This window comes from Salmo trutta, chromosome 23, assembly GCF_901001165.1.
Source record: "Salmo trutta chromosome 23, fSalTru1.1, whole genome shotgun sequence".
In the NCBI taxonomy this organism is placed as follows: Eukaryota; Metazoa; Chordata; class Actinopteri; order Salmoniformes; family Salmonidae; genus Salmo; species Salmo trutta.
Genome location: NC_042979.1, coordinates 27543680 through 27558576, shown reverse-complemented (window position 1 = coordinate 27558576; position 14897 = coordinate 27543680). Strand labels below are relative to the sequence as shown.

Here is a 14897-nt window from a genome sequence, read left to right as displayed (position 1 = left end):
GAGACACACAGAGAGAGAGAGAGATAGCGTGTGCGCGAGACACACAGAGAGAGAGAGATAGCGTGTGCGCGAGACACACAGAGGAAGAGACAGAGCGAGGAAGAGACAGCGAGGAAGAGACAGAGCGAGGAAGAGAGACAGAGAGCGAGGGAGAGAAAGACAAAAAGAGCGAGACAGACAGACGGCGACAGACAGAGGAGAGATCCTGTTCTCTTGACAGCTCTAGAAGACTGGCCATATATATAGGAACGAGACTGACAGATGTATATAAAATATATATATATTTTATATACATTTTTTTTTATATACATCTGTCAGTCTCGTTCCTGTCCCATGTTGCCAAGTACAGTTATTCAAAAAAGTGTATCAGGCCTATTCATCTCTGTCTAGAGGTTTTGCTGAAGCCCTTGCATTAGCAATAAACATTTAAGATTTTAATTGTATCAGATTTGCAAAGATTCAAGATCTCAAACTCACGTTGCAAGTTGTGCATGTTCTGGTAAAGGCACCAGTGGTGTCTCCACTATGAACTTTGTTTCATTCCCCCCAAAACGATGTACAAAATCCAAACAGATAGAGCTCTAGATCGAACACTCAAGTCCTCCTGAAAAGTTCCATTCTGTGGCTTTATCTGGATTCTTTTAGTTTAGTTCTCAGGGAAGATGACAGCCTGTTCCGTGGTACTTAATGAAATCCAGGTAATCCGGCAACTCTTGGGAGGCAGGTGCAGCATGCGACCGCTTGCTTGCCTGCTCTGCTTTCCTGACTGCCTGGCTTACTCCTTGGTCTGGCGCAGGTGGTGTGAGAGAGGGAGGGAAGGGTGCCTCTCTGTACCTAGCTCGCTCTACCTCACCCCTCTCTCTCTCCCCCTCGCTAACCCACCCCAGTCTCCCACTCTTTCTCGTGCTCTCTACCTCCCACTCTCTATCCGCCTTCTCTTTCTCGCTCTACCCCCTTCTCTCTCTCTCTCTCTCTCTCTCTCTCTCTACACACCCCTCTCCTCTCCCCTTGCTTTACCCCCCTCCCCACCCACCCTCTCTCCCGCTATCTACCCCTCCTCACACCCCTTCTCTCTCAACCCCCTCTCACTCTCCCAACCCACCCCCCAATCCTCTCCCGACGACCCTCTACCCCCTCTCCTCTTTCTCTCTCCCTGGGCGCGTTGGGGCCGCTGGTTGGTTAATGATTAGCTGAGCTGCTGCCCCGGTGTTGGCCCTGCATGCCCACTCTGAAACCTGGCCATAGTGCCGACCGAGTCTGTGTGCGTGTCCCTCTCCATGTTTGAAAGGAAGGGAGTAGCGAGAGGGGGAGGTTAGAGGGGGAGGATTGTGGCCCAAGGAAGTAGGAGCAGCCACCGGGCTAACAAAAGGTGCTCTGTGAAACAGATTACTTAAAATAGGCCCCCAGTAACTGGGAGGAGGCACACAGACATACACACACACAGGCAGGTTATCATTTCAGAGAAACACGCATGTGCAGACAGTAAACATAAACACGCTTTCGTAGAAAGTCTCCCATGCTCTCAAAGACAAACACACAGGTGATGTTAAACGGGTCAAATTTGACACAACTGACCACCAAACGGCTCCCCTCCCAAGTTCAACCTGCCTGGCATGTGTGTATATGTGTGTGTGTGTGTGTGTGTGTGTGTGTGTGTGTGTGTGTGTGTGTGTGTGTGTGTGTGTCTGTGCATAGAACATAGTATGTTTGCGTGTGTGAGCATACGAGTGTTCATTCACACAGGAAGGGACCTGGCTGGTTCAGCAGAAAGAGAAATGTCAAAGCTTGCGGTGTTGAGCTTGCCATTGCCCGCCCGGCCAGCCTCCCCCTGTCAGTTTGCCTCCATCCCCGTCGGCCCATTGCTCCTGCAGGTGCAAACTCCTGACAGTGGCCCATGCGAGGGGGACGTTATAAATAATCCCAAACAGGTAATAAAACGTTTCAACAGTCAAAGCCAGGCACTGGGCCTGCCCACCAAAAGCAGTTTTAACTAGCGACTGTAAAAAGCCAACTGTGCCACGCAAACGGTCTGCAGTCCCACACCATCCGGCCTGCTGGCGTCTAGAGAATGCTAGGCTAAGGCCACTCTACTGGTTAGATGAAAATTAAAATCACATGTTATTGCTTTTTCTTTTATACAGTATAGGGTATTATTCCTTCTTGGCCTGAATTTATCAAATGTTCAAAATTCAGTTTGTGCATTTCTGGCCACGGTATAACGTCTTACATAATTAATCAAGGGTAGCCTACTTCACTGCACATCACACGTAGGGTGGAATCCACCTAGAGCCCTGTAACCTCAACTACTTTCACTTTGATCTCAACACGCCACTGATTTCCTGCTCGAGAGGAAGGAGGCTCTATCCTGGGCTACAAACTAAAAATTAACAACCCATTTTTACACAATACCGTTTTAGACCCCATCATTGAGAGACTACTATGGGTTAACAAACTCCTGCAGCCTAAGCCTAGGCTATATGCTGCAATTTGCATAACTGTTTTGATGAGTCAAGCTAGTCCCTCCCCATCCCAGAAGAATGCTTTGCAGGTTCCATCGCCAAGTCACAATGAAAGATGTGTGACACAAACACAGCCAAGCCAAGATTCTGGTATTAAAGATTTATAACTCAATGTGAGGAAATAAATTCAGCTTTTTTAAATGAAAGGCTGATATTTAAGCAATAAGGCCAGAGGGGGTGGTATATGGCCAATATAACACGACAAAGGGTTGTTCTTGTTGTTATGCAAGCCAAATTCTAGGTTAGAAGCAAGGAGAAATAATGTGTTTAATAAAACCCTTATTGCTTTTCTTTTGTCATTTGCTGTGGTATATCAAAAACAGCGTAGTGATACTTCAAATAGAACAGTAAACGTGGATTTTTGCGTCATACCCATGATATTGTCGACATACAGACGGGTGGAATAGTGTTTCAGCCAATCAGCATCCAAGATCCAAACTACCCGGTTTATAAATGAAGACAGGCTAATTGCAGCCAATTTGCAAACATTGACTGGCATATAACAATAAAGCCTTTTAACCTGTCTGGACTAGGGGGCAGTATTTTCACGGCCAGATGAAAAACATACCCAATTTAAAACAGGTTACTTCTCTTGCCCAGAAACTAGAATATGCATATTATTAGTAGATTTGGATAGAAAACACTCTGAAGTTTCTAAAACTGTTTGAATGGTGTCTGAGTATAACAGAACTCATATGGCAGGCAAAAACCTGAGAAAAAGTCAACCAGGAAGTGGAGGATCTGAGAATTGTAGTTCTTTCTAGTCCCTTTCGAAACTACAGTATCCGTGGGGTTACGTTGCACTTCCTAAGGCTTCCATTGGCTGTCTAAAGCCTTCAGAAAGTGGTTTGAGCATTTTCCTGTCACTGGGCAGATAATAGGAGCTCAGTTTCTAAGTGGACTGCCTGGCAACAAAGGGATTGGATATGCGGGGTCACGCGAGCACGCTGTTCCTTCTTTTTCTCCTTGAATGAATACGCTATTGTCCGGTTGGAATATTATCGCAATTTTACATTAAAAATACCATAAAGATTGATTTTAAAACAGAGTTTGACATGCTTCTAAGTACGGTAATGAAACATTTTTACTTTTCGTCTCTGGTACCGCGCTCGCGCGTTATGCCTTTGGATAAGTGATCTGTACGCACGAACAAAACGGAGGTATTTGGACATAAATATGGATTATTTGGAACAAAAACAACATTTCTTGTGGAAGTAGCAGTCCTGGGAGTGCATTCTGACGAAGATCAGCAAAGGTAAAAGAATATTTCTAATACTAATTCTGAGTTTAGGTTGCCCCGAACTTGGCGGGTGTCTGTATAGCTCACCGTGATGGCTGAGCTATGTACTCAGAATATTGAAAAATGTGCTTTCTCCGTAGAGCTATTTTAAAATCTGACACAGCAGTTGCATCCAGGGGTAGTCTATCTATAATTCTTTAAATAATTGTAATATATTTTGTCAACGTTTATGATGAGTATTTTTGTAAATTGATGTGCACATTCACCGGAGGTTTTGATGGGAATACATTTTCTGAACATCACGTGCCAATATAAAATGTTTTTGGATATAAATATGAACTTTATCGAACAAAACATACATGTATGTATTGTGTAACATAATGTCCTAGGAGTGTCATCTGATGAAGATCGTCAAAGGTTAGTGCTTCATTTAGCTGTGTTTTGGGTTTTATTGACACATGTCCTTGCTTGGAAAATGGCTGTGTGATGATTTTTGTCTATGTACTCTCCTAACATAATCTAATGTTTTGCTTTCGCTGTAAAGCCTTTTTGAAATCGGACAATGTGGTTACATCAAGGAGAAGTGTATCTTTAAAATGGTGTAAAATAGTTGTATGTTTGAGAAAGTTGAATTATGAAATTTTGTTGTTTTTGAATTTGCCGCCCTGATATTTCACTGGCTGTGTCCTGCAGGTGCTAGCGTCCCACCTAGCCCATAGAAGTTAAACTAGTGCAGAAAACCTTAACTAAAGCTGTAATAAATGGAGCCAGCTAGGTATGCGATGGGGCAGCTTTTGCCCCACAATGGAGGCTTTTTCCCATGCAGTGCAGCCAGTACATCCTGTGCTCTGTGCTACTGCTAGAGTGTGAGTCCCAGTGTGGCTCTAAGGGCTAAGAACAGCCCAGGTTCCCTGCTGTTCCCCTCGGCTCCCCCAGTCAGTCAGTCAGTAACTACCATGGGCTTAGCACCACTGCAGTCTTAATGTATGCACTTGGGCCATTCTCTCAATGCCCCTCAATAACAAAGTACAGTACGTCAGTGTAAATAATTTCACAGAGGAAGAGATGGGCATTCATATGGCTTTAAATATAGTTGTTCTGTATCTCTGCATACACCCCCAATTAGAACTTTAACAGATGACAAATAATAGAAAAGGACAATGTGTGTTTCTTACCTGGAGCCGCCTGTGCTTCTGTCCATTCGCTAGTCACAAGGATCTCAATGATCTTGATGTGAGCATCCGGGCTGGGCTCGCAGCTGATGAAAGAGTGAAAAAAGAAGAAGAAAAAAGTCAAATAGAGTCAGCGATTCTCAGGCCAGATGACTGGCCCTGCTGTTGTGATTCATCTGTGCATGATCTTGTTTCATCTTTGTCACTCTCTAACTGATGGGACTTCAAGCATGGCTGCTTTAACTGCAACAGCACAGCTGGCAAATAGAAAAGCTTCCCAACCTAAATCCTTTCACTTCAAATGTGTGTGTCAGTGAGAGTGTGTGTGTGTGTGTGTGTGTGTGTCAGTGAGAGTGTGTAGGCTGCTTGCCTGAGAGTGTGTTTCCTTGAGTATATAAAAAGTGTCTGGCTGTCTGTGCACACCTGTCTGTGCGCGCCAGTCCCTCTCTCTCCTCCACCCACCTGGCAGCCTGCTGTCTGAAGAGCATGGGGCTGAAGATCTCGCCCAGGGCGCGGGAGCTGAGCAGGTTCTTGGGCGCGTTGTGGCACACCCGGGACCAGTGGCGCAGCAGGCAGTGGAAGGTGAGCCAGTACTGGGCTGGCAGGCTGGGCGTGCTGGCGATGCGACGCAGCAGCTGGGCACACTCCTTGGGGCTCTGCACCTCTGTGGGACCAACACACACATGGGTGTCAGAGAGGGAGGTATGTCATACATACATACACATGTTTCCATGTGCTCACACTTACGCAGGTTACGCAGAAATTCATTGATAGAGGTCAGAGGGAGATATACACATTGCATTGCCACACATGTATGACTTTGAATGTGTGCACAGGTATGCTGCAGGCTACGCACTAACAAAACCCTTCAAAAAGCTCCCACAGTTAAAGCTACAGAGGTGCTAGCAGACTTCCCTTCGACCAATGGGGTAGCAGAAAAGGGAGCCATGTGCTCAGTAATCGGGTTAGACAACCGTATTGAGATTGTGTGTGCTCAACAATGAGTGGAGTGCAAGGTACACTTGCAGGTGATTGGCTAGCACTGAGATAAACTTATGTAAGTTGCTATTAACAACAGAGATCCTGTTTCTGGCCATGTGACAAAAAGATTACTCTGAGATAGCACTGAAGAACATAAGATAGAGATAAAGCAAACCTGCTCTGTCTCTGTGTGTGTGTGTGTGTGTGTGTGTGTGTGTGTGTGTGTGTGTGTGTGTGTGAGAGTGTGTGTGAGAGTGTGTGTGTGTGAGAGTGTGTGTGTGTGTGTGTGTGAGAGTGTGTGTGTGTGTGTGTGGATATTGACACTAGCTCTAGGTACTGTGGGTTCCCGATCCAAGGTACAGAGTGTTCAGCAGCCCGGCCAGTGGTAGATTAGGTTCAGACTGCTGCTGTAGGCCAATAATTAACTAGACACCGTACCTTTGGGTTGAGGCACGTTCCACTGAAAGTGATTGCTGAGAGCAACAAACAAATTGAATGAACAGCAACCTCTAACCGACATGCTGATTTGGACATGACCCATTTTCTAGTAGAACATTGACAGGAAGGAAACAGTAGGTGCTATAGAATATTGGTTATGTGATTGTGTGTACATCATGTGGTGTACTCTGATGAGTGTATGGCAGTGTTACAGTCACAGTGTGTGTGAGTACCTTGGGCGGTGTGTACCAGCTGAGTGTAGATGGCCGGTGGGATGACAGGCTGGGGAAGATCCTGCAGGTACCGACGTAGACCGTCACACAGCATCTGCAGGTCCATCTGGTCCAGGTCTGCTGACGGAGGATCTGAATAGAATCACATACCATTCGCTCAAAGTCAAACTGTTTTCCCCCAAAAAAATTGCACACAAAGTCAAATAACATTGAATTTGGGTGGATATACAGTGCATTCGAAAAGTATTCAGACCCCTTGACTTTTCCACATTTTGTGTAACCCATAACGACAGGTTTAGAAATGTTTGCAAAAAAGATATACCTTATTTACATAAGTATTCAGACCCTTTGCTATGCGACTCAAAATTGAGCTCAGGTGCATCCTGTTTCCATTGATCATCCTTGAGATGTTTTTACAACTTGGTGTCCACCTGTGGTAAATTCAATTGACTGGACATGATTTGGAAAGGCACACACCTGTCTATATAAAAGGTTGCACAGTTGACGGTGCATGTCAGATCAAACACCAAGCCATGAGGTCGAAGGAATTGTCCATAGAGCTCCGAGACAGGATTGAGTCGAGAGACAGATCTGGGGGAGGGTACCAAAACATTTCTGCAGAATTAAAAGCTCCCCAAGAACACAGTGGCCTCCATCATTCTTAAATGGAAGAAGTTATGAACCACCAAGACTATTCCAAGACCTTGACCAAGAACCCGATGGTCACTGACAGAGCTCTAGAGTTCCTCTGTAGAGATGGGGGAACCTTCCAGTAGGACAACCATCTCTGCAGCACTCCACCAATCAGGCCTTTATGGTAGAGTGGCCAGACGGAAGCCACTCCCCACTAAAAAGGCACATGACAGCCCGCTTGGAGTTTGCCAAAAGGGACCCAAAGGACTCTCAGACCATGAGAAACAAGATTCTCTGGTATGATGAAACCAAGGTTAAACTCTTTGACCTGAATGTGTCCGCTCAACACCTGGCCAATACCATCCCTACGGTGAAACATCGTGGTGGCAGCATCATGCAGTGGGGATGTTTTTAAGCGGCTGGGACTGGGAGACAAGTCAGGATCAAGGGAAAAATGAACGCCGCAAAGTACAGAGATCCTTGATGAAAACCTGCTCCAGAATGTTCAGGACCCCAGACTGGGGCAAGGTTCACCTTCCAACAGGACAACGACCCTAAGCACACAGCCAACACTACGCATGAGTGGTTTCGGGACAAGTCTCAATGTCCTTGAGTGGCCCAGCCAGAGCCCGATCAAACATCTCTGGAGAGACATGAAAATAGCTGTGCAGCGACACTCCCCATCCAGCCTGACAGACCTTGAGAGGATCTGCAGAGAAGAAAATCCCCAAATAGAGGTGTGCCAAGCTTGGAGCGTCATACCCAAGAAGACTCGAGGCTGTAATCGCTGTCAAAGGTGCTTCAACAAAGTACTGAGTAAAGGGTCTAAGTACTTAATTAAATGTGCTATTTCTAAAAAACAGTTTTTGCTTTGTCATTGAGGTATCTGTGTAGATTGATGAGAAAAAAACAGTTTAATACATTTTAGAATAAGGCTGTAACATAACAAAATGTGGAAAAAGTCAAAGGGTCTGAAAACTTTGCGAATGCACTGTAAGTGATAAACATGAATTCTGCTCACCAGTGTCAAAGCACTGTCTAACATCCAGTCCACCATCGGCTGTGAAGGTCCTGTACAGCGTTGGGTTGTCCAGACCTACACAGAATCAAGCAGCACATGATAAGCCATTAGCTTAGATGCAACTACTTAAATTCCTAGAAAGTCGTAAAATCACTATAAACGGCCTTCCGATTTATTTAAGTATGAAAACATTCAGGGAATAAAGCGCACTACAAGCTACCAGACCTAGTCTCAGGGATGGCTAACTGGAAATCCCTTCAATCACCACTGAGTTAGGTAAACCTGCTTTTAGTTTCTTTGCACCTTACTGGTGGAATATCCTCCTAAACTCTCTCAAATTGGATATTATGATGCCTCTGGAGAGCTACCCTTTGGGGTTGGAGCGAAAACCTAGTTGTAACTAACGTGATTCTTCTTATCAATCAGCTAAGTGTGAGAATCAGGAGCGCTAGATTAATAGGGTTGGAGCGAAAATCTACCGGAATGGTAGCTCTCCAGGAACAGGGTTGGAAAGCCCTACTCTAGGGCAATTCAGATGGCTGATTAAATGACTTTTTTTTATTGAAGAATGTGTTTTCTATGATTGTGTTTTGCATCACTGTTCTGCTTTTCATAGTGTATAGATTTTGGAATATTCTTGTAATTACAGGGCTCTTCAGACCAAAGAGACCTTTATCTCAGCATGACTTCATAATTACATAAGTAATTACATAAGTAAATGAAACCATGTTGTTGATACACGAGGGGTGGATCTTCTAGAATGTAAATCTAGGAAATGTTTAGATGACCAGTGTGGATGTGTGCTAGTCCATTGTGTACAGGCCAGTGCACCTTTCTTCTCGATGGCCTCCAGCAGCCTGGCCAGCATGGGAGGAGCCGTCTCTGGGAGCGCAAACTGCTCTGTCAGGTCCAGGAGGGCGGAGCCTGGAAGACGAGAGAAGAAAGGAATAGCGGTTCAATAAGTCATTTTCACTTAAAAAAGGTAGTTTTAGGATTCAATCGATAACAATTATGGAGGCTAACAAAGAGTGAGAGAGGAAAGGGGATAACTTGTTGAGGGTTCATTTTATTTCAACATTTCAGGAAGTGCATTGAAATGCAGTACATTCATTGAAAATTGCCCGACCCTGGTTTAACCAAGCCCTGGATGGTTATAGGTAACGGAGTCAATTCCTCCAACCCTCTCTAACACGACACAAAGGGGTCCATTTTGGGCCTCCACTTCAATCCCACCACCATGGTGGCCTCCACCCACACCCCTCGCCCTCAGGCAGCCTATTAATATATCAATCCCACGTTGCAATCCATTCACATGGTGTGACATGGTGTGACATGGTGTGCCTTTTAAAAATGGTCAGGAAGGGAGATTTGGGACTGGAGCGCTACTTCAAAAGGTATTGCAGACACCAGACCAAAGGACCGATGGAGAGACAAAAAGGCAACTGTGCACAACCGAACGATTCAGGTTGGAGAGGTGCCGAGCAGTAGGATACCATGAAGGTAGCGTTGGGGTGGACCAAGGGGCTAAGCAAACACCATGTGATATGCATGAGGCAAGCCAGGTCTGAGGCTTTGCCCCTCCACCCCACTTTTTTCATTAGATCTTAGCGTCCAGGTGTGGACATGAAAGGGTCTGTGGGCTGGCACCGATTTTATTTGGATTTGCAAAAAGGTTATTTTGAAAGAGCACCTTTCTGAAAGGCCCAACTGTTTGAGGATTTCAGTCTGCAGTTTCAAACGCAGACGACCATGAATGGAGCCCCTTTCACGGTTCCCCTTTCACGGTTCCCCTTTATTTAACTAATTAACAGATGTAGAGCATCTAAAATAAATAAATAAATAGATCTCAGAAGATCTCAAAAGGTTCCAATATTAAGGCAATGTAGTGGCATTGCCTTCATGTGTTTTTATCCTATTGTTTTTAACAAACAAATGTCAATTATTTTGCTCTACCCTTTTTTGTAAACGGGCACGAAACCGGGCATCTAGAATAGCCATCTACGCATACACACCGGTCATTAGCCTGGAAACATTCTCTCCCCAAGGAGGCTGCTTGCTTGCACCACACGGACCAGAAAGCGACTCGTTTTCTCAGAAGCAGTGAACTTTGAGGTACTGGAACACCAACATTTCCCCAAATAGAGAGCTAGGCATCCAGTGCCACCTCTGCATGACTTGGAAGTGTAACCTTCCTACCCAGACAGATATCCTACACTGCTGTCCCTCTACTGCCAAAGCCCTGCCTGCATCGGCCTCCCACTTCTGGGAAACTCACTTCACAACCTGGGGCTAAATTTACACTTGGCCTCAGTGCTGCTAAAAGTAAATATGCAGAATAACAAGCCTAGCTAGGCCTAGATACAATCATGTTCTATTTTTTTCAACTTATCTACAATCATATTCTAGCATTCCTAGATTATAGATAAGACTGCATTTACCATTGTGATAACTATAGTAAGATACATTGTGTTCTTAAAAGTGAAATGCTACCTGTGTGCTCATCTGTACATAGACACATAGTGATTTAAGTATGAGAGTTTTGAGTAGACCTATATCAGCTTTCACAATATTATTTTCTACAATATAATATAGATAGATATGACTCCACATATCAAAAAAATTAAAATAAATATAAAAAATAAAAAAATCGGTTGGTGGATATTCCCTCAAACCGCAGTACTATTCAAAGTGTCCTGTATCTGGGACTGTGTTTATTTACTCTATCCATAGCAGCCCTGTGAGTGACACAGGGAGGGGGAAGATAAAGTTGCTTCTCAGTACCATCTGCGCGACCTGATAGTTCCAATGCCGACGGGCCGGTGTCGAGTGACACAGAAAATGACAGAAATGTTTGGGCCGATCAGTTGGTGATTTCCATGAGGCACTGCCACGAGATCAAGAAACAGAGCAGAAGGGATCTAATGAAGGCAGAGGGGCAGCGAGCGAGAGAGAGAGAGCGCACGAGAGGGGCGGCGAGCGAGAGCGCACGAGAGGGGCGGCGAGCGAGAGCGCACGAGAGGGGCGGCGAGCGAGAGCGCACGAGAGGGGCGGCGAGCGAGAGCGCACGAGAGGGGCGGCGAGCGAGAGCGCACGAGAGGGGCGGCGAGCGAGAGCGCACGAGAGGGGCGGCGAGCGAGAGCGCACGAGAGGGGCGGCGAGCGAGAGCGCACGAGAGGGGCGGCGAGCGAGAGCGCACGAGAGGGGCAGCAAGCAAGAGAGAGCAAGCGCACGAGAGGGGCAGCGAGCGAGAGAGGGGCAGCGAGCGAGAGAGGGGCAGCGAGCGAGAGAGGGGCAGCGAGTGAGCGAAAATGACAGAAATGTTCGGGCCGATCAGTTGGTGATTTCCATAAGGCACTGCCACGAGATCAAGAAACAGAGCAGAAGGGATCTAATGAAGGGAGGGGCAGCGAGAGCGCCAGAGGGGCAGCGAGAGAGCGTGAGAGGGGCAGTGCGAGAGAGAGAGAGAGAGAGGGGCGAGAGAGAGAGAGAGAGGGGCGAGAGAGAGGGGCGAGAGAGAGGGGGGCAAGAGAGAGGGAGAGGGGCAAGAGAGAGAGAGAGGGGCAAGAGAGAGAGAGAGAGAGAGGGGCAAGAGAGAGAGAGAGGCAAGAGAGAGAGAGGCAAGAGAGAGGGGCAAAAGAGAGAGAGGGACAAGAGAGAGAGAGAGAGGGGCAAGAGAGAGAGGGGCAAGAGAGAGAGAGGGGCAAGAGAGAGAGAGGGGCAAGAGAGAGAGAGGGGCAAAAGAGAGAGAGGGGCAAAAGAGAGAGAGGGCGAGAGAGGGACAGGGCGAGAGAGAGACAGGGCGAGAGAGAGACAGGGCGAGAGAGAGACAGGGCGAGAGAGAGACAGGGCGAGAGAGAGACAGGGCGAGAGAGAGACAGGGCGAGAGAGAGACAGGGCGAGAGAGAGACAGGGCGAGAGAGAGACAGGGCGAGAGAGAGACAGGGGCGAGAGAGAGACAGGGCGCGAGAGAGACAGGGCGCGAGAGAGACAGGGCGCGAGAGACAGGGCGCGAGAGGGGCAGCGCGCGAGAGGGGCAGCGCGCGAGAGGGGCAGCGCGCGAGAGGGGCAGCGCGAGAGGGGCAGCGGAGAGGGGCAGCGGAGAGGGGCAGCGCGAGAGGGTCAGCGCGAGAGGGTCAGCGCGAGAGGGGCAGCGCGAGAGGGGCAGCGCGAGAGGGTCAGCGCGAGAGGGTCAGCGCGAGAGGGTCAGCGCGAGAGGGTCAGCGCGAGAGGGGCAGCGCGAGAGGGTCAGCGCGAGAGGGTCAGCGCGAGAGGGTCAGCGCGAGAGGGGCAGCGCGAGAGGGGCAGCGCGAGAGGGGCAGCGCGAGAGCGCGAGAGGGGCAGCGCGAGAGGGGCAGCGCGAGAGCGCGAGAGGGGCAGCGCGAGAGCGCGAGAGGGGCAGCGCGAGAGCGCGAGAGGGGCAGCGCGAGAGGGGCAGCGCGAGAGGGGCAGCGCGAGAGGGGCAGCGCGAGAGCGGCAGCGCGAGAGGGGCAGCGCGAGAGGGGCAGCGCGAGAGGGGCAGCGCGAGAGCGCGAGAGGGGCAGCGCGAGAGGGGCAGCGCGAGAGCGTGAGAGGGGCAGCGCGAGAGAGCGAGAGGGGCAGCGCGAGAGAGCGAGAGGGGATTTTGCTCCTTTGCTCTGCAGAGAGCTAACAAGGAATGCAAACATACAGGTACGGTTAGTCCTTCTGCAGCTTTCAGCACTGTCGCTCCCACAGTTCAAAAATGAGAACATTTTTCAATGCCTGCATTATTAGAATGCTTGTGCACATAGCAGAACCCTTCACCCAGGCTTGAGACAATTTCTCAAAGCAAAAAGGATTTTATTTAAAGACACTGCAAGAAAATGTGAACGTTTAAGAGTAGCTGCCTATTGCTAAATAGTTTTTTTCCCCCATTCAGGAATAGCCTACCAAAGAAACTATTGAGGAGCCTATTGAACAAGTCTCCACAAGCCCACGTGTTTAGCAGGATTCCTCATAATATCTCAGATGGCATCAGCTCAGTCAGCCAACCACAGGTTGAGGAAGTCAACGCAGCTGCCACTGGTGCTGTGGTGCGGCTGGCGTAGGCTACAGGGGAACACTCTCTCCCCAGTTCAAACGGTACCTGTAAACTCCAGTAAAGGCTGTGGCCAGGCCAGGGCATGGAACATCAACGACGGACTAAAGATAGCGCACACCTCTGTTAAATGTAAGGTCCCGGTCATGTAACCAGTTTTTTCAGAGGTTCTAGTATTTATTTTCTTCTGGGGAGGAGGTTCTGTGGAAAAAGTGTGACTGAAAACTGATGACCAGTAGTGCAGCCATAGTGTTACATGTGTGACTTGAGTCCATTTACTTCAAGGGGCAACTGGGTATAAAAAAAATGCATCTGTCCTCAGCGGTGGACGCTTTGGCGCTTTGTTGAAACAATATTTATTTCCCTCAATTATCTGTCAGAATAGTATTAAAAAGCTATTGGGTGAAATGGCCAGGTCAGTGTGGCTTTTTACTACTATACCATGCAGTGTATTGCATGTGAAATAGGCTATATTACATGGAGTAGCCTTGAGTTTGGACACATGAAATGGGGCTGCAGGCATGAGAAAAGTGAGACTACGTCTCCCCCTGCAGAGAGAAAATAGCAACGCATGCACCTCACTGAGAACCAATGAATAGCCTGTTGCTACACAGGAGGGAAAACAAAAAAACCAAAAAAAATACATTTATTGGTGCTTTGTGCAAAATATTTGTTTCAACTGAAGATCTATAATAAACCAGTATCATAATGTACAATTTCAAGACTCACAATTACAGATTCCACCAAGAAATTAGACAAATAAAGACGACAACCATTGCCATCCAGGCCTATATTTGAACAAAAAGAAAACATTTTTTTGTTTGTTTGTTTTAGGCCTACATCAATTGATTCAATCAATAAAGTCCAAAGCATTCCCATTATAAGATATAAGAACCAAACTTCATCTACCTTTGTTTAGCCATTATGAAAAACCACTACAGTACAGAAGAGGGAGGTGTCGCAGTCTACTTTGATAAACAGATATAGCTAGTGTGATTGATCCATACCACAGTTAGGGTTGCAAAGGGTTGGAAACTTTCCGGTAAATTTTCGTAATTTTGACAATTTTCCATGGGAAGTTAAATAATTTCTAACTTGTTAACAATTTCTGCTAGTTAGTTTTTGCTACCATGTGGGTTTTAGCTTGCTTGAGCCTGCTAACTGAGGAGTGTTAATTCACCCGTTTCCATACATATTTCATTTTAAAACATTTATCTTACAAAGGAGTTGTTTAATCTAACTGCTTAACTATACATGGAATTGTAATTAGGGTTATTTACTCATTTTTTTCTAATCTCTACAGGAAAATGCTACGGGCACTATATGATGTGTGGAGACATTTCACTGCAGCTAATGTAAAAGGAAAAGTTGTGTAAATTTGCAAATACCATGCCAAATCATATGTGAAGAATGCAACAAAGATGCAGAATCATCTGGCCAATTGCATAAAAAGTTCCCTCGGCGCTCACAACAAGCAACCTCGGCGCTCACAACAAGCAACCTCGGCGCTCACAACAAGCAACCTCGGCGCTCACAACAAGCAACCTCGGCGCTCACAACAAGCAACCTCTGACAAAAGTGGATGAAGCAAAGGTTCTTGGCAG

General features: G+C 47.0%; 1 protein-coding gene and 1 long non-coding RNA gene across 4 annotated transcripts in view; one reads left to right on the top strand and one right to left on the bottom strand.

Annotated features, from left to right (window-relative positions):
- Positions 1-14897, bottom strand: part of pik3r1 (phosphoinositide-3-kinase, regulatory subunit 1 (alpha)) — a 42668-nt gene that overhangs the window by 8709 nt on the left and 19062 nt on the right. The window contains exons 3-7 of one of the 3 annotated variants that reach the window (XM_029709669.1): positions 9069-9161; positions 8238-8312; positions 6584-6715; positions 5355-5595; positions 4935-5017 (exon numbers count right to left, since the gene is read on the bottom strand). In XM_029709669.1, coding sequence (XP_029565529.1) covers positions 4935-5017; positions 5355-5595; positions 6584-6715; positions 8238-8312; positions 9069-9161 — 624 coding nt within the window. Of the gene's footprint in view, positions 1-477; positions 831-4934; positions 5018-5354; positions 5596-6583; positions 6716-8237; positions 8313-9068; positions 9162-14897 lie in introns of those variants that run through there. The other 2 variants (XM_029709670.1, XM_029709672.1) reach the window with 2 other exon arrangements.
- LOC115159696 (uncharacterized) lies at positions 12838-14785 on the top strand. The gene is made up of 3 exons (XR_003868938.1): positions 12838-12905; positions 13135-13425; positions 14597-14785. It is a non-coding gene; the product is annotated as an uncharacterized LOC115159696 (long non-coding RNA).